The 23293-nt window shown below is 41.5% G+C and overlaps 1 protein-coding gene across 3 annotated transcripts in view; it reads right to left on the reverse strand.

Annotated features, from left to right (window-relative positions):
• Positions 1 to 23293, reverse strand: part of gulp1a (GULP PTB domain containing engulfment adaptor 1a) — a 68467-nt gene that overhangs the window by 13167 nt on the left and 32007 nt on the right. For 2 of the 3 annotated variants that reach the window (XM_084022342.1, XM_084022344.1), the window contains exons 3-4: positions 8959 to 9039; positions 392 to 453 (exon numbers count right to left, since the gene is read on the reverse strand). In XM_084022342.1, the coding sequence (XP_083878468.1) occupies positions 392 to 453; positions 8959 to 8986 (90 nt within the window). In that variant the 5' untranslated portion in view covers positions 8987 to 9039. Of the gene's footprint in view, positions 1 to 391; positions 454 to 8958; positions 9040 to 14114; positions 14237 to 23293 lie in introns of those variants that run through there. The other variant, XM_084022343.1, reaches the window with a different exon arrangement.

The following is a 23293-nucleotide window of genomic DNA, read 5'->3' on the forward strand; positions in this document are numbered from 1 at the left end:
GTGGCATCTAAATAAAATATCATTAAAAATCAAAATGATAATTATCATGTCATTCTTTAATGAGTTATCATGCCGGTGGCTCCATCCGGTGCCATGCTAATGTTTTGGACTTTCCCTCAGAAGGTGCCCTCAATGCTAGACAGAACTAGTTGTCTCAGGAGAAATGCACCATGGGAATCCTGGACTGACAGAGCATGGGTTTGCCCGCCAGAGAGCGAGCAAAGGAACAGGAAGGTGGACAAGACAAAGGGGGGGATTGTGTTTTGTTTCTTTGTTTCATTGTGGACACCATGACAGCCTCCCACCATTGTTCTACAGCAGAATGGCCCTCTGGTCTCTGTGTTTGAGATGTTTTACAGTCACAAAGCTCCAGTCTGACAGAAAAACCTACCTTGGCACTGTAGGGTATGTAATGCTTGGCCAGAGCTTCCGGGGTGTGCATCCATGATTTATCTGAAACGATAACAGACAGCTCCGTCAGTAATGCATGGTTTCACCAGAGGAAATGAGGTACGATCATCTAAATACGTGGTTGAATCTCACACGGGCAGACGGGTGAGCTGTGGGGAATTAATATTATACAAGACAATAAATAATATAGAAGTACAATTTAATAATAAAGCACATACACACATCACGGAAAAGGGAAGAGCTGAACTTATGAACATAAATATGTATTCGGTAGGGAGTTCACTTCCATAATTCAAGCTTTACAGTTAAGTTTTGAAGTCATCTTAGTAGCTAATTGTATTGGTAGCGATGGAAGCAACACAGCTGTAACGAGGACATGGTATTAGGCACCTGTCCATCACAAGCATACCCTGCTTCATCATCTATTTCACTCTAAATGGACCATAATTCATATATTCTTTAATACGTCACGCTGTATTGAAGCTAGAGATCAGGAACATAAATGTTTCCAGTGTTTACTGAGATAATAAATCAAGTGAGAAGTAGGATCATTTCCTCATAGACTTCCATGCAATCAGACTTCTTTTTAAACCAGAGAGTCGCCCCCTGATGGCCAGTAGAGAGAATGCAAGCTTAAGGCACAAGCATTGGCAAGTCATGAGAATATCCAGGACGACGGAGACAGCAGACACAGGAAGTAAAAAAACCCAAAAAAACAGACTGGGATTCCTAGAAAGACAACAGCTTCAATGAATAATCCATTAAGATCACAAAGTGAGCAGCGGGTTAGAGGTCGTCACGCTCCGTTTACGGTTTTCAGCATTTTTTAATCATCCACTGATTAAGCATCCTTTTTTTTTACTTCACTTCATTTTTTTTTCTTTTATTATAAATGGCCTACGGCCCCGTTAATGAATCCTCTGACAAAAGATGTGTGATGTGACCTTGGGGGGGGGAGGGGGCGGGTTGTGCTTGTGTAGGTTGATTGCATTAATCAAGACTCTGAAAGGTGCTAACAACTGTGTCCTCTGCACACGTATGCTAATGACGGTGTTTACATTGACGTGGTTTGCTAAGTGGCTTGATGAATTTCAAAGTGTACTCTAATTAGTGTTAATTCGGTGCTCGCAATTGCTTTAATTGTCATTGCTAATCTTGCGTATTATTCACAAGGAAAGCGACAAGCTTCCGTTAGACTCGAAGTTGTGCCGAACTCTCCCGGATCTCAGTTCGGTTGCACACACGGAGACGGCTACTTTGTCTCCCTTTTTTCAGGCGCCGCACACCAAACTGGGAGCCTTTTCCTCCACTTCCCTTGGTAATCCTTTTTAAAATGACTTAACAGCTGGGCAATGAGATTATCCTGGCTTGCACCTTGCAACACTCTTCTTCCAAAGTGCAATCAATTTCCAGACTCCAGAATGAGAGCTGATGGAAGGATGAAGTATCTCCTCCCTTTCTTGTGGCGGCTTAGAAAGTGTAAATTCCAAGAAAGAGGGAGGAAGGAGGAGAGCCGTGAGGGCTGACACAGCGACATGGCAGGTAGGCTGACATTTTTTTTTCAAGGCGTCAGCACACAGTGTTCTGATTAAAGGAGGGGAGGGGTTGGGGGGGAGGGGGAGCGTGTACCTCCTTTCTCTCACTTTGCAGCATGAAACGGCGACCACGTGAGCTCGCCGAGAGTCGTAAAAGTTACAAGTGCTGCTCGGGGGTTCGCCAAAGGGGCGTGAATGGAGAGCGGCGGCGTCTGAAGGTCGCTCCGTGTGGTTGAGTTGTCAGGTGTTGGATGAAGATGAGGGCAAGGAAATTCAGGCGATGACAGCCTGGAAAGCGCCAATGACTCTCCGTCACGCTGTAGCGTCTCTCTCTCTGGAGACACTCTCCTCGACGCGTTTCCTGTTTCCTGCAGGACCAGTGAGGAGGCGCCGCGACGGAAAGGTCACGTGTCCTTCACGCGTGTTGCGCACACACAATCCAGCGACTACCGTTACGAGTAATGGCTGTCTTTATCTTTCCCCTGTCACACCACGGGGTCGGCAATGGCCACTTCGTAATTTTCAATCCAGTGATTACAAATCAGAAGGTTGGATCTGCCAGAAAGGTCGGCGGGGGGGTGGTTGGGTTGTCCCCCCCCCCGTCGTTGGTCTATATGTGATTAATGCTACTTCCCCAGTAGACGATATAACATGTCTAAACGCTGGAGAGTCTCCTGTTCATCTCAGTAAATGGAGCAGGGACTTCCTCCTTCCTGCCTGCAGATTTGCAGAGATGTGGGACGACACACCGTCGATGACCCTTCCAAAGAAAGGTACATTATGGACCTATATAACACTCTTCTAGACTTTTCAACCACTCAAGGTTCTTTACACTACATTCACACACTGATGGCAAAGGAGCCGCCTGCCCATCAGGATCTAATCGAACTCATTCACACGCCGATGGCACAGCCTTCGGGGGCTCTGTATCTTGCCCAAGGACACTTCGGCATGCAGACTGGAGAGGCAGGAAATCGAACCATCGATCTTCCTCTGAGCCACAGACGCCCTTGCTTATCAAAGCACCTGTTTACTTAGTCTTAAGGCATAAACGGCAGCCTATTCATTTTCATGTAAACATGACAACACGCTGTGCTAATACAATTTGTGATTATTATCATGATATTGAAGTTCGAAGTGTTTTCGCACACCTGAGTGGAGCTCTCCAGGGTACTGAAAGGGGGATTTAAACTTTTGTTTTGTTGACAAGAGAATGACAATGTTGTACTTGAAGAATACAATTTTTTTTTAAAAACATGAAGATTAAAATATTCCTGCAAATGCAGTAGTTAGCTTAATTTGCGAAATTCTTTTGTTAAAGTTTGCAATTATTCTAGAAATGTCACTTTAACGGCTTCATCGGTATTATTGATTTATTATGAACAAAAGGCTTCAAAAACATCCCCGCCTCACACCACAAAATCAGTGGTTCTCTGATCTACTTGCTCTGTGGACCAGATCCTACAATGTTTCCCGTAATTGAACAGAGCAGATGGATATAAATGATTCACCATAGCTCCTTTTAGCTGGCGTTCCTCTATGAATCTGGGCATTGAGGTGATAAAGGGGCTCCACAGTCAATGAGATGCACATTAGAAGAAACTAGTCCACTGTACAAGTAAAAATAATATATTTTACCTTGTTGAAAGACACTGGAGACTAGACCATAAATGATACCAAATAAAAGTAAAAGAATAATATGTGCCAAGAAGAATCCCAGTAACATGACTTAGTATTTATATTACTGATAAAAACAACAATAACTTTATATCAATTATTATTATTTTCTTGTTAGATGTTGTGGTCACCCCATATTAACATTCTCAGAGCTCAGCTCTTACCTCTCAGAGCTTGAGTGCTGCGCTGTAATTTCACTTTTTTTCTTTCCCCTATAGGGTCTCCCCAAGTGGCCAGGCAATAGCCTAATTCACTGCAGCGCTCAATCAATGCCACACAATGAATGTGCTGGGTATGCACAGTTCTCCATCATGGCAGAAGACAACCTCAAAGGCGCTCCAATCAGAGAGGACCTCGGCTGTACCACACGCCTGAATCCCAATGGGACAGCTGTTACTTGGAGATGAAGCATTTGCATTTCTGGTCCATTTCTGGTTCCATACGTCAACCACTGTTTGGCATAAAGGGTAAAATGCAAAAAACGCTGCCATGACACTGACAGCGTGTCCTTTGAGAGAATGTCACTCGAGGTTTTGTCTGAACCACATGAAGTCCATTCAGGAAAAATATCACAAGCTCCCGACAACTAAATGCAATTCAGTAACGCTGCACAGGACTAGCAATACCTCAAAAAAGTAATAATTACAAACACAATACATTCCCAGCTGCAATTTAAGCAATTGGTATTAATTACCAATACATACGTACTCTCAAATAAAGCCAATGGAGTTGAATACATTACCCAGGCTGTTACTGATGTCGTACCTCCCAAGCAATTCAATTAATGGAAAATAATGATTTCAGCTTATATATGTGGAAAGCATCAGATTTCATGGTTACAACCAGCCCAAGGACGAAGGCGGACATAATCATGGTGTGTCGTATGGCTTTATAATCAGTGATATTCCAGACGGTATAGCTCAGGGGTCTCATTTATAAAAAACAGTGCGTAGGATTCACACTTTCTACATTTCTGAATCTTGAATAAACAGTTCTGAAATGAGTCACTCTTCAAAATTGCCTTTTGTTTTGTTCCAGTAGTTGAAAAACACACATTGAAGACAGATTCACCATGGCCAAGTACACTTGAGAAAATATGTGTCACAGAAGAGAAGTACTTAAGTATCTCTGGTTCCCACTGCTGGAGGAGAGTAAATGGTGTCCTTGTATAATGCACAATCAGAGCACGTCATATTATTATACTAGACTTTTCTTCTGCACTAACAGAACATAATAATGTTCAGCTACCATCCATCGGTGTGACAGAATTGTAAAATATGTATTAGTGCAGTCCATCAGCTCCGATATGAGGCGGCACATTACAGCAAGCTGCTTTGAAAGTAACCCAGATTTCTGCAGTGCAGATAAATACATACAGCAACATAATGATATCTTAGAAAAGACAAAGATAGTAAATATTGTGCAGCTTTTGCTAATTCAGGACTGTTGATAATTCTTAGGTAGCCTACTCAAAAGGCAGATGTGGTAACACATGTGGTAATACAGTACAGTAGTCAGTCAAAGGTAATGCAATGCACTCGGTAATGAACGTTTGCGGCTGTTAAACCTGCACATATAAGGCTGGAACCTCTAACTGCTCCCAAGCAAAGAGCATCTCGGTGCTCCGGTGTTATTAGCACGTTTTTAAATGAGGTAATATGCATACATTTCGGGCAAAATTGGCCTCTTTCTATGCAAATGAGTCTCATTGTAAAAAATCAGAGCAATTCGCAAAGATCAGCGCTAATAGCCACATGCAATTACGGTCAAATTATGAGCATCTTCAGGGAGTTTTTGGTAACTGAAGCACATTAAGAAGTGGCTGGCACGCCTAGACTTTCCAGAAATTATGGCATATTAAATCTCAAACACATTATTTTTTTTTACTTCTCTGCCTCCGAAATGTGTGACATCAAATCCTCAAAAGGTATAAATTACAACAATTTCCTCAAAAAAATCGATAGACTAATCAAAAAACAATCCCTCTCATCATCACTTATGAGCGACTTCAAGTGTCTGGTGGTGTCTGACTCCGCCCTCTTCCTGTATTTTATTTTTCTAATCATTCTGCTGTGTTTGGAGCACTTGGACACTATGTGGGAATGTAAACCCCGGACAATAACCAGAGTATAGAGTCAAAAATGGTGCTTTTCACACCCCTCGGCACACCGAGGCTACAGACCTGACAGAGAGAGCAGGCAGGCCACAGCAGGATGAAGCATGCCCATTCAACATTGTATGCTTTGTTTACAATGTGAGTACACGTTCTACCTTTTCAACAATCTCAACAAACACTCAACATTACAAGCTTTTGTGGAGGTGGGATCTATCCAGAATAGTTGCATCAGACTGTATTAATTTCAGTCCACAAGGTCGTCAGCTAACGAGGTCGGGGTAGGTTACGTTAGCGGTGCGCTACATGAGACGTTAAATGAGGTCTGTTTTCTAAATTGCCGCTCTGTGACTCGCCAGAACTCCGTCTGCCTGTTCAGTGCAAGTCACGTCCGACAGCATGGGGCAATAAACAAAGGAGATAAAAATGATCAAGATCCCCCGTCGGCGTTACCTGCTAGACGTGATCAAGTCCACAAAAACACATCCAGACGCAGAGATGAAAGGGGGAGCTAAATCAGCAGAGCGAGCCTGTTCCCAGTGTTCTCTCAGCTGAGAGAAGCAGAGGACGGGTAGAAAATATTATAAAGACATAACCATTTTATACTCATGTTGGGGCCGCATGTTGACTATTCTAACTGTTAGAGATAAAGAAGTGAAGAAAAACAATGCTGGAACCATCCTGTAGGTGTAAACCTCCATCGTCTATAAATAAATAGGTCAACAAAACAAATGTGCAAATGATAATGGAAGGGGGCAGCATCAGCAACACAAGGCAATTATCCTCTTCTGGACATATTAGGAGTTCAGCTGAGTCTGAATTAAACTGTTCTAATGTGGAACCACAAGCGAATAAACCTTGCCTGCGTGGGAGGTTGTCAGCTGCGAATGAAAAGTTCCATAACAATGTTTCCAATCAATGGGGACATTTCATCCACGACTGAAGTCAAATTTGTGAATAAAGTGGAAACTGTCACATTGTCGAAGGACATTAAATAATGACGCAACGATCTACCAGCTTGTCTGCATCGAAATATATTCTAATACGATTCAAAGCCCCTGAGGAGCAAATATGGCACAATGCTTATCTTCCTCATCATACTTTTCATTACAAATAGTTCAAGATACCAACTCATTCAAACAGCGATTCAAACCTCCATATAAAGGCCTTTTATTCCGAATTTTTTTTCATTGCCTTTTCGGAGGGTAGACTTTGAAGTGACGTTAAATAACTTTCACTTTGTTTTGCAACAGGGAACGTGGAATGAGGTCCATTGAGCATGCACGCCTGCGGCTAAAAATACACATGAATGCTTCCAGATATTTTTTCTCTATTAAGTTTCGCACACTCAAATAGGAATATTTAAATAAAAATGGTTTATCTTCCTGGAAAGGGGGGGCTTTTGTCATGCAATCTGTTTTGGCACCATTTGCCACGGACCGACTGTAACAAGTTTTGCAGAAATCAAATCAAGAGTGAAGCCTGTTGGTGAAGCATCTGCGTTTTAGATATAACAGCATGTGGTGCAGGTCGGACACAGTTTGCCCTTTGCTTAGAGAAAAAGGCTTTAACAAACTTTTAATGGCGGGTGGATGTTTGTTTGCAGCTCCTCGCCGTCGTACAGAGATGGAGAGTTTGGGCTAGCCTGGGACAATTTATTAAGGGATCTATTTAATCGCCTGTCCCCGTTTTTGCAGGGGGGGCTCATTATCTCTCTTGTGCCTAGCTGTTCATTTACCATTTTTCCACAATCTAAACACAGACATGTGGGCAAATGTTCAGCCGAGGTATCAACTGGAATTAAGTGAAATGAAATCCTAGCTGGAATTAAAGAAATGGAGCCATTTCCATTAGAAGCAATCAAATGGGAACTTAATGTGAGGTGAGGAGAGACTACCTGCCGTCCCCTGATCGCCGTTCCTTCGTTCATCAAATACTGGACTTAATGGGAAAATGTGAATAATAACACCCAGACATCATTAGTGCCCGATGCACCACCTGGGCCCGCCACACTTTCCCCCAACGCTGTCCAAGGCTTCTCCAGGTCTGTTGATTCACACCGGAGGGAGCCGAGCAGATGGTGGTAAACACATCAAGCTGTTCTGCAAACTGCAGTCCCACATTTCCTTCTCTCTGCATTTGGGCAGGGTCACCTCGAGACTCCACCACCTTAACTGTCTCACATTTCCAGGAAGACAGGGCATTCAGATGTTGGAAATGTTATTTTGAATTCTGCCCGTATTGACAGTTCATTTGTCTGAGCTTTGTGGAAACGTCTAATTTCACGTTCGGGCTGTTTTTATTGCAACCCGTGTCAGACAAACCCACCTTTTTGAAGTTTCACGGTGGATTATATATTTATCCGATCCATAAAATCATCATCAGCCACGATAATACACATCACAGTTTTTTGATTTTCCTCTGGAGCTTTCAAGTGTAAAGACTTTATAGTCCAAATTAATGAATTGTATGGGAATAAAAATGAAGACGGTCATTATAGTCCTCCATTTCAGAGGAGATTAAAATATTAATATCCAACAAGTGATATGTACACCAGAACAAAATCTTGATGAAGAGATGATGAGAAAATCAGCCAGGTGAGGGCTTCGTCAAAATAAAAGTCGTTTTTATCACTTTCACGCTTACTTGAGGTGTTTTGTCTTTGTCCAAAAAACGAGTTAATGAGCTAAATGGATTATTGATTATATTATGGATTATTGAAACGCTGAGTGAACATTTAAGTTGCATGACTCATGGGCTGTCAGCGACCCTGGCTTGTGTATTGGAATCGTTGTGCTAATTTGTCTTTGTCTCCAGACGCCATGAAACACGGACAGATTGTTTTTTTTCAGTCGGCCAATATTAGCCGACTGAAAAACAAAATCCTCAAGACATCAATCACACATGGGTCGGATGGCCAAGCCGGCTTGTTTTCTCTTCAGTTCAGAACCTTCGAAAAACAACACGTGTATTTGCTCCAAACCAGATGATGGAAATGTGTCGATTTCTTTTTTTGTGTCTAGAAATTTGAAATGTGAGGCTGTTGTTCTGTTGCAACTATTGAGAGCTCCCGTGACAAAAAGACATCTGCTTTGTGCAGCACAACAGCGTTCCTTTGAAAGACGTCTAAAAAGAGTCTGTGCAGACTGTGGCACCGTTGTGGCTAAAAACAGTCAATGCTAAATTCCACATGCTAAAAAAGCACCGGTTATTTCTGCTCACCTTTTTTCCTGTTGAAGGCGCGGTTCATAGTGGAAAATGTGCGTCTCCAAGGTCCCTCCGGAGTGTCTGCCTATATTCCACCTGGAAAAGCAAAAGGGAGAAGTGAGTTTAAAAGTGGCTGACCTCAAGCCCCCATTGAAAAGGCAGTCTGAAAACATCATAGTCTGATGTTTCTCCTGCAAAAAAAAAAAAAAAAATCCCCATCCTCTGAGAGTGAAGCAATGTTTAGCTGTCAGAATGTGTTCCTGTTAAACTCCCAGACCTTCTGCATTACAGTTGTTTACCACTGGGCCGCATTACAATCACAATCTGGGGCTGAGGCTGTAATTCTAACCGTGCTGTTAATGATAAAGTACTCACTGTCCTTATTGTTCTGCAGCTCAAAGCATGCCTGGTGATAATGGTGTGGCACTGGGAAACGGAACATTGTTGACTCTGATCCCCCTGCTGCATTAGTTTCTAATCTTTCCAACAGAACTAGGGCGTATCTTTCTGGCAAAGTGCTGCACGCTCAACTGTACCACCGATGCACATCCAACTACACATAAATGAGGCAAAGGACTTGAAACTCGACCCGTGAAGTTAAGTCATCACAAGAGATGCCAACGTTGACCAGTGTTTGTGTATTAATCGTTATCTCCACATTTGTGTAAGTAATGAAATGATCTGAGAGCTGTGGTCAAATCATGTTTTCTACATTTCTGTTTTATTCTGCAATAAACTGTATATTACAATATAGAAACATGCAGGAAAATGTCTTCTAGACTAGGCTCTGTCTATTTTGCAGCCTGGTGGAGTCCTAACACAAACAAGGGTACAGTACTAATTGATGGAAAAAGGACCTATTTTTTTTAGAAATACAATAGGCCCACCTCCACAGCAGCTCTAAAATGTGACACTTTGCTTTGACTGCTTTCAGACCTTTGCATCAATTACCCACGGGATTTCAGCAGTCGAGAGTGACTGCAAGGACAAACTGTCCAGGACAAGGATGTAAGCCTGCTCCACAATCAATATTCTTTACTGTGGAAGAATATGCAAGGGCTGCCGCATAACAGCTATTTCAATCTTTGCCTTTGTAAAGAAATGAAGGTGTGCTGGGCAATTTGGAAAATGAATTTTTCCATCGTTGGGTTTTCCATTCATCAAGGGAAGACTGAGTTAATGTTTTTTTTGTTTTTTTTTGTAAATGGAAAAACTAATTCTGCTCATGCTTTGGAACCAAACAACCACAAACTGCTTCACTGTTTGAAACAAGGGTTGATGAAAACTGTGATAGTTCTCTACATTCTAGAAGGTTTATAGGATCAAAGTTGTCACACTAAAGTAAATCCATACGCCTTATGTATTTATACCAACAATAAACCAATCTTTACCTTCAACTTCATCTTCAACCTGGTTAGATTTTCTAATTTAATTCCTTGCATGTGGAATTGACAACTGTTCTCTTATCTCAGTAGGATTACAATCTGGAAGACAACTCTGGAAAACAAACCGTATGCAATAAATTATGGGGTGAAAGGGGAAAACTTGTGAACCATTCATAGTTATAAGCATGGTGTGACATTGTGAATAGAAACTAAAGTACTTGAAACAAAAGGTTAGATTTAGGCAACAGAACTACATTCTTTAAGTACATACTGTCAGGAACTTTAAACTGTATGAAACAGTCTCAGTATAATAGGGATGCCTCTATATAACCTACAAATGGAAACAAGACCATCTGTGAGAATATTGGCTATTTCTATATAGTTATTTTTCATGCTTGTCATCAGTGCCACCGGGTCACATTACATGTAAAATTAGACATGTGGTTCACCACAAATTCCTTCAGCTCAGACTCCAGCAGGACCTCCAGCAGCGACCAGCTGGGAGCCAACACCGACAGCACTCTGCTGGAGACCCAGGACCTATTAATGGGCCCACTGGAGGGGAGCGAGGAATGGGAGAACCAGAACCAGGACCGCACCGGAAAGACTGTCAAGACCCTGCTAGGGTAAAATAAAAGGTTTTCTAAGGGGAACCTGGTGGTCTGAAACTCTACCGCTTTTGTTACTGGCATACATCATTTTAATTCAGGCAACTGTGTTCTTTTGGTTTATTATGGAACACGAACAGCGGTCTCCTGGTTGAAAGTCCTGTGTTTGTTTGACCCATACACCCCTACTTCGTCACTCCTTATCCTACGTCACCTGACATAATTTGCTCCTGTCATAATTACGCCCACTAGAGTTCAGCGCCTAACAATGCATTGATCCAGTGTACCAATAGATTAGCGGCCTGCTGAGCCAATTAGGAGACAGAGCAGGGCCGTACCACTTTAAATCTATGCTCCCAATGACAAATGATGACGGCCATTTAATCGGCTGATAACATTCGAAGTGGGTGTTTCCGCTCAAAGTGATCATACCTTTTGGACCGAGGCCAACCTGGGTGGATCATTTGCCACTGCACCCAAATCTGAGGAAGTTTATGATGCACCAATCCCTAATGATGAGACATAAATGACGCCATTCAGAAAATAAGCTGTTACGTAAAAGACCAATCAACAGGCCTTGGGGCAGTGATACGAGAAACTGAAGTATGTGAAAACAAATCGATCGCTGCTACATGGGAGGTTAATGGATCATTATCCTTCACTGAATAGCGGAGAGGAGCCACTGCAAAATGATGGTTATGCTATTGAGTCACATATCTCAACTTATGATGCTAGAGGAGGGAGCTGGTGACGAACAACAAACCATCCTAAACCTCCCCCCGCAACAAAAAAAACCCCCACCAATGCTGATTTTGCATTAAACAGGCTCCGCAAGGAGAAACAACTGCCTCCTTAAAAGGAAAAACCCTTAGCTGCACATAATGACACTCAGCATATAATTGAAGGAAATATAGTTTGCAGATACAAATACAATGTATGTGGGTTTTCAAAGTAAGGGGATATTTTACTGCAACAGAGGCCCTGGAAAGGGCTGCAGAGAAGTTAAACTGAACAAGCTTCAGGGTGGGGACTGGGACATTCCTCAGTCTGCCAAAACAGAATATCTTTGCCGCTGAAAAAGACAACTTGTGTTCCTCATTTACAGGTCTTATGTGCGGCTGTTGACATTGCACGGGCAGATGAACGAGGACGGTGCCATTGTTTACATTTCACCAAAGACAGGGAGCGTGGATTCTGCGGATCTCAGCGCCAAACTACCCTGCAGTATCTGGACTGCCAAATTATGACCTTGGCAGCGGTTGGCCTCAGCATTTTTAGAGAACCAGTTTCTAGGAATTAAGTGCACTGACTTCAAAGCAAGTTTGATATTATTTTTCTGCGATACAGCGCTGGATTTATAAAATCCAACTTCCCTTTAATGAGTTTCTGGTATTTTAAATGGCACAATGTTTTATCTTTTCTACAATCTGGGGGGAGGGAGAGGCATTAGTGGGAATCTTTTGTGGCAGGAAGTGTGGAGGCTTGGACTGTCTCTCTTCATTTCCATCATGAACATAATGTATTTTTAACCAAGTGCTGCACTCTAGAGGTGTATTGCACCTGCAGATGTTGCCAAAAAAAAGGCCTATTCTTAAAAAAGTAAACTTCCACAAGAACTGTGTTCCAGGTCAAAATGCATGTTTGACAGCTGGCATTTCTCAGAGTAAACTGGGCGACAACAAACAAAGGATTGGACATTGATCAGGCTTTTAATATCCAATCCCAAATCACCAAAAGCAAAGCCAGATCCCGATCTTGTGGATTGACTTCGGACAACCCGAAGAAAGTCATCGATAAGAGCATTTTAGCGACTGAGCTGCAGAAAGATCTGGCAACCCTTTTTTTCATTGTTTGGAACATGCTGCGGTGTACTGCAATGCTTCGCCTGACACCCGGCTGTGATGTCACTCATTTTGATTGGCAGCTGCAGTGTTCATCCTGTTTTAATAGCTTCCTGTCTGGTGAATCAACAGTACCCCCTTGGGAGAGATGTTGACCCCAACACACACACACACACACACTCGGACTTAACGCTGAGCTGCAAACTTTTTCAGTCTCCTTTCGATGTTTGCCAGCTGCAGTGGAAACTCCAGGTTAGTCCGACTCAAATCCTCACTAGAGGAGTGAGTGAACGCACATGTAAAGACATAGAAAAGTCCCACAGTCTATCAACAATCCACACAGAGAGTCCATACTCAGCTTACAGCATGATCACCAGATCCATGCTCCATTGTTCTGAATGCTGTAACATTAGTAACCCTACAAAAAACAAATGGTCACACAAACCACGATGACACAGGAACAAAGCTGCGGAATGTGGTCACAGAAGTTAGAACATCAGCAAGATACAAAAATGCAGTCTGAACATCAGAGAGAAAAAAACACTCAAAAAAGCTTAAAATGTAACATTTAGGTATAAAAACCCTTACAAACACAGTCTGTTGTGTTTTCGGAATTTTTTGTATGATCTGTGGAAAATATGAGCTATCTTCCTCATCCTTTAAAAGGCAAAGCCGTCCAGAGTCTAACAATTCACCTCCAGTGACTCAAACATTTGGAATTTAGAGTCAGAAAGACTCTTTTCTGGAAATTAACGTGACCTACTTTGACCCTGTGATGTCCTCTCTCAAGCCCAAACAACAAGCTGACAATGAATCCAAATGCAGATGTTTTCACAAAAAGTTAATGTTTTAAAAAGGTTTATTGACAAAAAAAAGAAAGAAGGCAAAGTTAGCGTCCCAGTTATGAATGCCTCTCAGCCAGTCACTAATCTGACCCATATGCACTAAAAATGCAGCAGGCTTTTAACATGGACTAAAAGCAGAGCATGCACTGTGGTCCCGGCATAATGCCTCCGAAAAGACAAATCAACAAAGATCCTTTGTTTTCTTTGCTTTGCTCTCACCCCGGCTCTGGAATCTCGCTGGCTGAGCAGCAGCACATAAAACATCCCAACGCCAATCTGTTTATGAATTTAGTCCCGGAATTCCTCAGTTGAATGAACCGTGGTGTCTTGGTGTCTAATCTAAAAGCCAGACTTGCTCTTTCCCAGGTTCTTAAACTCCGCAGAGCCCTGACATACTTTATCACCCTGCTAGAAGAAGAAGGGTTGAAAAAAATGAAGATCTATGGAGAGAAACATGCAAACAACAACAGAGCTGAGATAAAAGCTACTTACTTGTCTTCAAACTGGGGAGGAATAGTGGAGAGGAAGTTCCAGCGGATCTTAATAGTTTTCAGCTGTGGGCCAGATGGTGGTACACTAAAGACTGCAGCAAAGGCGAGATGATGGGGTTTGCAAACTCAACAAGAAGTTTTTGCCTAGACACATGATACTTGACATTCAAAGCCAACTTCCTCCGCCCACAGTTTGTCCGAAAGGACTCTTTTGGAGTTTTTCATGTGCAAAACAAAAAGAGAGACCCCTTTCGACAGAAGCGGCTCCACTAAGATGCACCGTGGCATAGCGGGGGTGACCTATAAAAGCCAACATGCAGGAGGTTGCAGTCAGACCTTTTTTTGCTGCAGTGTGTGATTCATCATCACACTGTGTGCACTGGCAACAGCCTTAGGTCAACACCTTGGCATCGGTCAAAACGTCAGTATGGCCAAACCGTTGTGAAGTCAAAGTCACCGTAATTCTCTGACACAATGTCTTAAAAGCCTGCCTGTGAGATTATGTCAGCATAACAATACCCTTTCATTTTCCACTGCAGTTCAGAAACATTCAAGGAACAAAAGGTGTGCATTCTGGCAGCTAAATTGTATAAAAACAGACATGTGATTGTCCTTTTATATCATAAGAGACGAACTGTCTGGAATACCCTCAAAGTGAAGACCAGAAGGGAGGGGGATCAGAACACGCACAATGCTGGACCTGACAAACACTGAAAAAGTGAAGCCTGATTACTCTGCTTATTGAGAACACAGCAAAAAGCTATGCAGTAGGGTTTTTTTTCTTCATCTCCACATCTAAGACCTCATGTAAATGTTGTCTCCTTGGGGTCTAATCAGGAAACCTTCTATCAGACTCTGCATCCGTCACAACCTGTATTTAAGTGGACGTGGTCACCGTGATGTTTGTGAACTACGGCTGTGAAGCCCTGAGTTCATTATTTTGGCCGGCACCATTTCTATTTTCGGAACCAGAAGTGACGAGAGAAGGTGGAGCTAAATAAAACGCTGAATAAGGAAGTTTCATTTGTGAACTGAAAACATGCTGTGAAAGAAGAAGTTCTAAGACAAAAGCCAGACAGCTATGAACCACACCGTGGTAGCAACCTGTCAATCAAGCATCAACTGTGAATAAGATGTGGGCGGAGTCATTGTGATGTCACCTATTTGTTTGTGCACTATGGATTTGAATCCTCGAGTTCGGAATTTGGGCCACAACCATCTTGGATTTGGGCTTGGAATTGTTGCAACCAGTGAACGGAAGTGACCATATTTGGACTGCCGAGGAGCGACGGGTGGATCTCACGAACACAAGTGGCATTGCAGATCGTCGAGCAGCACCCCTACTAGCTGGCTCCATCTAGCTTGTAAAGCTTTTAATCTGTTACCTTCATAATTCAAGGTCAAGTGTTAAAGTCCTCTTAGTAGCTAATCGCTTCATCGTCTCTACGAATCAAGGATGAGCAACTGACTACTTTTTAAAGGGTCAGTAATCATTTTCAAAGAATGCATTTGCAATTTCAACAAATATGGGCACTACAGAAGAACATATTTTGGGGTATAGGTGAAATTCCATTAAGAAAGCATGGAATGGAGGTTAATAAACCGTAATATGCAAATACCTGACATGTCTTAGCAAGAAACGTGTGAGATGTACAGCTGTCTGTGGTCAGGAGTGAAAGTGGAATTTTGAATATTGGCCTTCAGCTGTTTCACAACAATGGAGACATTCATCCAAATATAATGAGCGAACCCTCAACCCAGATGAATTCACGTCTGTATTAGCATGGGTGTTATCGCAGTGTTGAGTGTGCTGTGCATTTTGCATATGGGCTTCAAAGAGCTGCTCACACATTTGGTGTATGTGTGGAATGTATCGGCTCAGGGAAAAAGTAGCTTAAGAGAATCTTTGTTTGGGGAAATAATTAGCTTTTTTTTTTCTTTTTTTAAACACAAATCAAAAAGACAAAAAAGGTCACAAACACTTGCCAGCCAATTTACAAAGGTTATTCAAATCAGTGGAGGGCATTTCTTGCTCTTTAAATGGTATGTGGTTAGAGATTTAGCTCAGGCAGGGGCCTTGGGTGGTGGCGTGTTTTTGCTGGCCAGCAGACTTTGCTTTCTGCCTGAGAGAGCATTTAAAATAGGGAGGGTCTCAGGATTTGGGCTGTTCTGTTCCCTCTATTTGTCTAAGGTTTTATTCCTTTTCACTGCCCTGTATCATTTCATGTTTGCGTCTTGTATTAACAGCTGTGGTGGGGTAAGGGAAGTGGCTGGTCCAGACACTTTCCGGGAAAGTGGGGCCTTCGATGCTGAGCAGCCACGAATACAAACTGAGGAAAGAAGTAAAGTGAAAAAAAATACTCCATTATACAGATGAAGTGTAAACATTTGAACCATGATTGATGATGTCCATAACACTTCATTTTTTCACTAATTTGTCTGCACAATGCGTCTCTAAATGTTGCATGTTTGATAAAGCTGCAAGACAGACAAACTCAAATGCATCTAGGTCAAGAGAAAGCAATCCTTTCAGACTTTGTTTAGTAACTAGGCGACGGAATCATAGTAGTTGTCATATTTCATGTTCAGCTGCTAAATGTACAAGGAGAAAAATCCAGTTGGACATTATGACAAATGAAAACAGACAATTTTAAAAGCACTTCCATATCGCTACCAACTGCTACTGTTTACTGTCCATATTTGTTTACACATTTGCAAAAGTTCAGAGCCCAATTATTTCCCTCCTCCCCTGGGATGTGTGGGTGGACAGGCAGGATCATTGAGATTTGCAGCCTCCACATAAATTTGTGTTGCATCCAAGCAGTACTACAAAGCGGTAGCGTGTTGTACTAGCGACGTGTCCTGGTGTGGCCAGTAGACGTGGAAGGAGTAATTTCCATCTCCCAGTACTACGCATTGAATAATCTCAACCATATCAGCACAACACAAGTTGGGTTTTAATTAATTATATGCAAACTGCTCTTGATATGAAGCCTAATATAATAGTTTTGAAATTCGTTTTTAATTTCTGGCTACACAGCAAAAGGAAAAAGAACATTTTGATTAGCCAATGTAATCAAATTATTATTTATCCTTTTTATTTTAGCTCTAGATGGTGAAACCAGATTTAAAAAGAAATCTCCCATTCCATGAATCCATGTCAACACATAATATACAGTGCAATAAAGGGTAAAATCAGTGTGACACCCTTGTATATTGTATTGTGGGCTGTTTCATAGATGGAGGCAGCTGGCTGCTCTATGCCCTACATGCCTGCTCATGTTTACCATTAAAATATAATCTCACCTGGGGAGCAATCTATGCACTAACACCGAAGTCTTACAACACCTGTTCTCATCTCAGTCGTTGTTAACTGTATTAAGTTTGTTGTTGGGAGGCAAAGTGCATTGATGTTAATTAAAAAAAAAGGAACATGTCATATTGAAATCGATTTTCTTCCGGAATCTACAACAGGAAAACTCAATAGGTTATGAGCTGGTATGTTTTTTTTGCTGAATCTACACATGAAGCTAATTAAAGTAGACAAGCCATGCAATATCACAAGGTAAACGGTGGAAGCATGAAGGTCTCCACTATTAATGTTCCCCTAGCTCAAAAGGTGTGTGATATGATGTTTAATGTTATATATGTTTTGCAGTATTATTCGTATGAATTAATTAACCTTTTTTTGTTTTCATTCAACTGGAATCTGGAGAAGACTTTCTTCTATATCATTAACCACAGAGATGTGAAACCTGAAACAGATACAGGAAGATTAATGTCCACTATAAATTGACTGCAGACTATTTTAGTCCTTTTTGTCTCTTTTCCTTTTCTTACTTTCTTTTATAACCAATGGCTGGAATGAATGAAAACTGTAACAAGCTACACTATTATGTTATTATAAAAGTATTATTGCTTTAACATCTTTCAAGCCAATGTATTAGTTTTCCATTCCCCTAAAACTCTCATCAACCTTTGTAGTAGTGATGCAACACTATGCAGTGTTTTTCTTAGAATTTCAATCCACCAGATACATCAAGGTCTCCTGAATTCACATAATATGTTCTTCAAATACACCCTCATTTGCAGGTGGGAAGTAACGATGTACAAATACTTTTTTACTGTAGTCAAGTAAAATTTTCATGCATCCGTACCTAACTTTTTTTTCTGACTTTTTACTTTTACTCCCTACAATTTAAACAATACAAACACAATATGTACTAAAAGAAAGTACAGAGAACTTGAGGTGTTACAAATGATTGAGCAAGTCTGCAGCAATAAGTGACAGTGAGGGTTAGTGACTCCAGGTTTATGGATTTTGGTGGAGGGGGTGAGAATGGAGTCATTAATATTTATTGTAAAATCCTGAGTGGGGCCGATGAGTGAGTCTGGGTCACTGATTAGGGTTTCTGACATACTGCAGTAGAGTTTCAGAAAATGTCTTTGCATCCATGTTTTAATGAGTATTACGCAAGTGGTGAGGGTGGAGTGAATGGCAGCAGTGAAGGTCCCGGAGGAGAGGTAGAGTTCAATATCACCGACATAACAGTGAAACTGGAGACCATGGTGTCGTAGGATCTGTTTTAGTGGTAGCATTTAGAGGATGAAAAGAAGGGAGCTAAGCATCGTACCCTGGGGCTCCCCATCGGTGACAGGAACTATGGTTGATTTGCAGTTACTGATTGATGTGTCTGTCATTTGGGGGAGGGATGGAAACAGGAGAGGGCAGTGTCAGTAATACCAAGGGTGGATATGATTTGATTGATGTGGATTGATTCACAGGGTAAATATGGATGAGAATGCTGATGAAACCAGAGTCCGAGGAAAACAGTCAACTTTGATAAGTCTTTTGATCAGGCTCAGTGCTGTGATTTGTACTGAAACCTGAATGAGAAGGCTAATAGAATTCACTGGAGTCAAATTGGGTTTTGATCTGAGTGGCAACAACTATGCAGTACAGTACAGTTTGGAAATGGGCCGGTAGCTAGTCCTGGAATCAAGGTGAAGTGCACTGTCTTTTGGGCTATCTGGACGACTGGATAAGTGAGGAGGACATCGTAGTGGAGTGAGGAGTTTGTCAATGGTGGAGAAAAGGGTATATTGTATTATCACAACCTGATTGAAGCAAACATGCTGCTGAGGCAAGTTTCACAGCTTGAACAGAAAAGTTGGTCTCTTGGCGAGCCGCTCAAGCTGACGTCCCTTGGATTTCAAGTGGTGCATCTCATCAGCGAACGAGGTCGCAGAGTGTGTGAATTGTATTTTGTTTGAATGGTTGCAAGCTGGCCTTGAGTAGCTGAAAAGGCTAGAAAAGCGCTATATTAATGCAGGTCTATTTATTCATTTGATTTCTTCTTCTTTTTTTTTTTTCAGCGGACTAAACACAGGAAGTGCATTGATGTGTTCCACCAGTTAAAAACAATAATGCATTTGGTCTCTGCAAAGAGAACGTTCATTTGCATATAGATCGGGGAGGTGAGATCCAATAACAACTGTCTCCATATTGAGAAGCTGTATTATGAAAGGGTATGAGTCATGCTATATATGTCATGGAAAATTATATAGTGCTCAATAATGTGTTCTATTATGTGCAAGACATGATAGGATTTGTGTTCTTTCTGTCCAAAAAGCTGTAGGGAGGTTAATTGTTTGCACCAAACATCTCTTTGTTGGATAATCCCCTTTCAAAACAAATAATTGTTATAATTATCATTATTATTACTATTATACATTCCTGCTATGCATGTGTAGGCCAAGAAATATGCACACCATGCATCCCTTGGGGAGAAGGCAGAACAACAGACATGTTACCGTTAACATCAATTTCTGATCAAAGTGTCATCACTTCATCATTTTATCCTATTAGACATGTTTGTGAAAGTGTCATAAGTAGTATATCAGTTCTTGAGTTATGTTGAAAATGTATTTTATGAGGTCACAGTGAGCTGACGACCGATTTCAGTTTATCCTGGAGATGGAATTCTCAAGGCCTTTCTCAGATATCGCATTCATGATGGACAACCCGAAAACATGCCACCAGCTGTCGACCGCCACGGAGGCATTAAATAAACGTCGATATGCTTCTTCAGGATGGAAAGTTATGGAGGGAAGGAATGTGGCGGACATCATTTTAGTGAAACCAAATTGGCAGTTTGCAGTGGTACAGCTGTACGATCCACACTGAGAGGGCCCACGAGTGAAGGACTTTTGCTGCCTTAAGAAGCCCATTTCACACAATCTGTCAGGTCATGGTGACCTGGCCAGCTGATTGGACTGGAGTGCCAGGCCAGTGTTAAAAATGCTCAATTAAACTTGTAAATCAAAGCAAAAAAAAAAAATGACACTTGGCAGCTTCAGACAACTCGCTCAGAACTGTAGACCGCCAGCCCTCCCGGCCCGCATTAACCTGATGGTGTGATCTCTGCCTGTCATCACACCTGATTGATCACACGTATACATCACCACAATGTTCATTCAGTGCAGGGCTGAACAGAGTGGAGAAAAACTGGGCGGTGCAGGTGAAGAGCGAAGACAAGAAATAGAAATATAGTGAAAAAACAACACTGTTACAGTACACGTGGTCTGTTGTGAACGTGTGGAAACTGGCGTGGGCTGATGTGTTCCCCTGAGATTAACATGGATGTGGTATTCCACAGGGAAGCAAAAAGTAATGCCATATGTGCACGCTGCTTGTATATAGAAGGTAAGTCAGTTCAAACACAGATCCGTTGCAATATCCTAATTTACCTCAAATGCAGCTCCCTGATATTCCCTAATTGATATATCTCCTCAGGATATGTAATGTGCAAGATAGAAACTATCAAAGATGGCAGCACGTTAGAGTTTCCTTCCTATGGGAAGGATCAGGAGGTGTGTTAATATTGTTTGAATGGCGTGTATTAAATATGTTTCAGGCTGTTCGGACTCTGACATGTTTACCCCTTTGGGATGTGTGTGTAAGGAGAAACAAACATGATCATTTCATCATCATTTCTTTTAACTCTACAGAATGATATGTTCTTTAATTTATAGTTCATAATTACATCAGTATATTGTCATTTTCCAGGTGTATCAGATAGCCCGAATGTGCTGAAAGTTGTACACTGAGGCTAAATAGTTCTAGTTGGACCACACATTGACGCGGCCACTAATATTTATAACACTGAGAGCTGCAGCCTGAACTCATGGCATCTTTTAGTTCGTCAGCCATTAAAGATTAAATCTGTGGAAAAAAAGGGCTCGATAACTTTATGAAGAGTGTAGTTTGGCAAATCTTTCCGACTGATAAATATAGACCTTATAATTCAGTTTTATTTGTCTTGCACCTAATCACAAGAGAAGGCTTTATAATGCTTCAATTATGAAAAGAAAATGCCCCCCAAATCATCCAGATAATCCACCACCAAAACCTCATTAAGATAAGCACCTAAATCTAGAAGAACAAAGTATTGAGAAAAGAAAATCCCATTACAATAACAGCAGTAAAGACCTTATCAGTGGGGTGGTCCTGCTTTCAGAGCATCCTACGCCTGATAACATTCTCAACTGTAATGTCATAGGATGATGATGAACACGACAATTACATGAATAAACTATTTCCTGACATCTTCAACCACCAAGTAACTGCAGCTATAATGTGTATCTATCACAATGTGCATATGACTTAGTTTATCCTCATTATGTGTGTGAAGCATAACATGGAAAACCTGAGGGGACTATTTCTTGGCAAACAATGGTGCAACAATGGTGCACAGCTTCTCAAAGTCCTGTCATCACATTGATTTTGTGATATTTGTTACCAATGTGGCCGTGCAGATTCAAAAACCCTCTGTGTGTGTCTGTGCTACAGCAGCATAACACTGTTGTTTGTCAAGACATAGTTGAAGCACATGATTCCTCTCAAACACTGCTTATGTATAGGTTCTCTAAATGATTCACCCTTATTGGGTGCATTGCTGAACTTTGCACAGAGCCACACTAGCCGTTTCCCCCTGGTAACAATTGTAATGCAACCGCTAAGCTAACCACATTATGACTCACGTCTAAACTTAACTTACAGTCATGAGATTGATCTAGTCATCTCACACTCAAAACAAAATCATCATTGGCACTACTGAGCAGGGTTCATATCTGAATGGTTTAATCACATAATGCTAATTGGTTTTGGGGGGAAAACTTGTCTACTAAAGTTGACCACACATATATTTAAGATTCTACAATGGGAACTGCTTTAATAAATACAGAACTTGCAACCTCAGCAACCGCCCAGTTGTTAATATTCATGTCAGCAGTCAACACGATATAGTGTCGTTTAATGAAATGCTGCATCAAACAAGACTCATCATTAGTGTCATGGCAGTTTTTCTCTTCGTTGGGCTCTGATGGACAAGTCTGATGCTGAATTCCTGACGAGAGGAAACAGCTGAGAAAGGGCAGCGTATCTGGAGGGGCGTGGCAGCTTCGCCATGTGTTTGGATAAGCATAACAAAGAGTTAGATCAATCCACAAAAGGCACGAAGAGTGTATTCTTTACACTGCATCCCGAACAGCAACAACCTGTCGGCAATCATCTGGCCATACGATACATATCATGATACAGCGGTACGATTCAATACGCTGATGTATCGCGATACTTTTCTGCATGAAGATCACGTGCAGAAAAAAACAAAGTATTTGTTTATGTAACCAGGACTCTGCATTTGCAGTGACAGCACTACTTTTTGTGAAATCCAAACAACACACAGCTGAAGGAACATCTTAAAGAATCATTTAAATACCATTTATGAGCCAAATCTATTTCATAATATATTATGACCCTCCTGTTTCTGCATGATAATACATTCCCTAGCTTTAAAATACAACTCCAGCCAGGGTCATTTATACAAGGCCACAGTTTAATTTCAGCGACTGTTTTGCATGTGCTGGCAATCTCTATTTTCAGACTTTACGTGAAAATACTTTTCAGGTCATGTTTACCCACTCTGACACTCATAATATAAGTGCATAAGAAGCAAACGAGACACTGAATACAAGCCAAAAGGTATAGTAGAAGCTCAGACGGGACCTACATGATAAAAGACCTCCTGCAACCGTACAAGCATTCCTCTTTCAAATGGTAAGCAAGGTGCTGCTACAAAGGCGCGCCACTCATGTGAAGTCTTGCCAAAAAAGAAAAAA

This window comes from Eutrigla gurnardus (genome assembly GCF_963514095.1).
Source record: "Eutrigla gurnardus genome assembly, chromosome: 12".
NCBI classification, from domain to species: domain Eukaryota; kingdom Metazoa; phylum Chordata; class Actinopteri; order Perciformes; family Triglidae; genus Eutrigla; species Eutrigla gurnardus.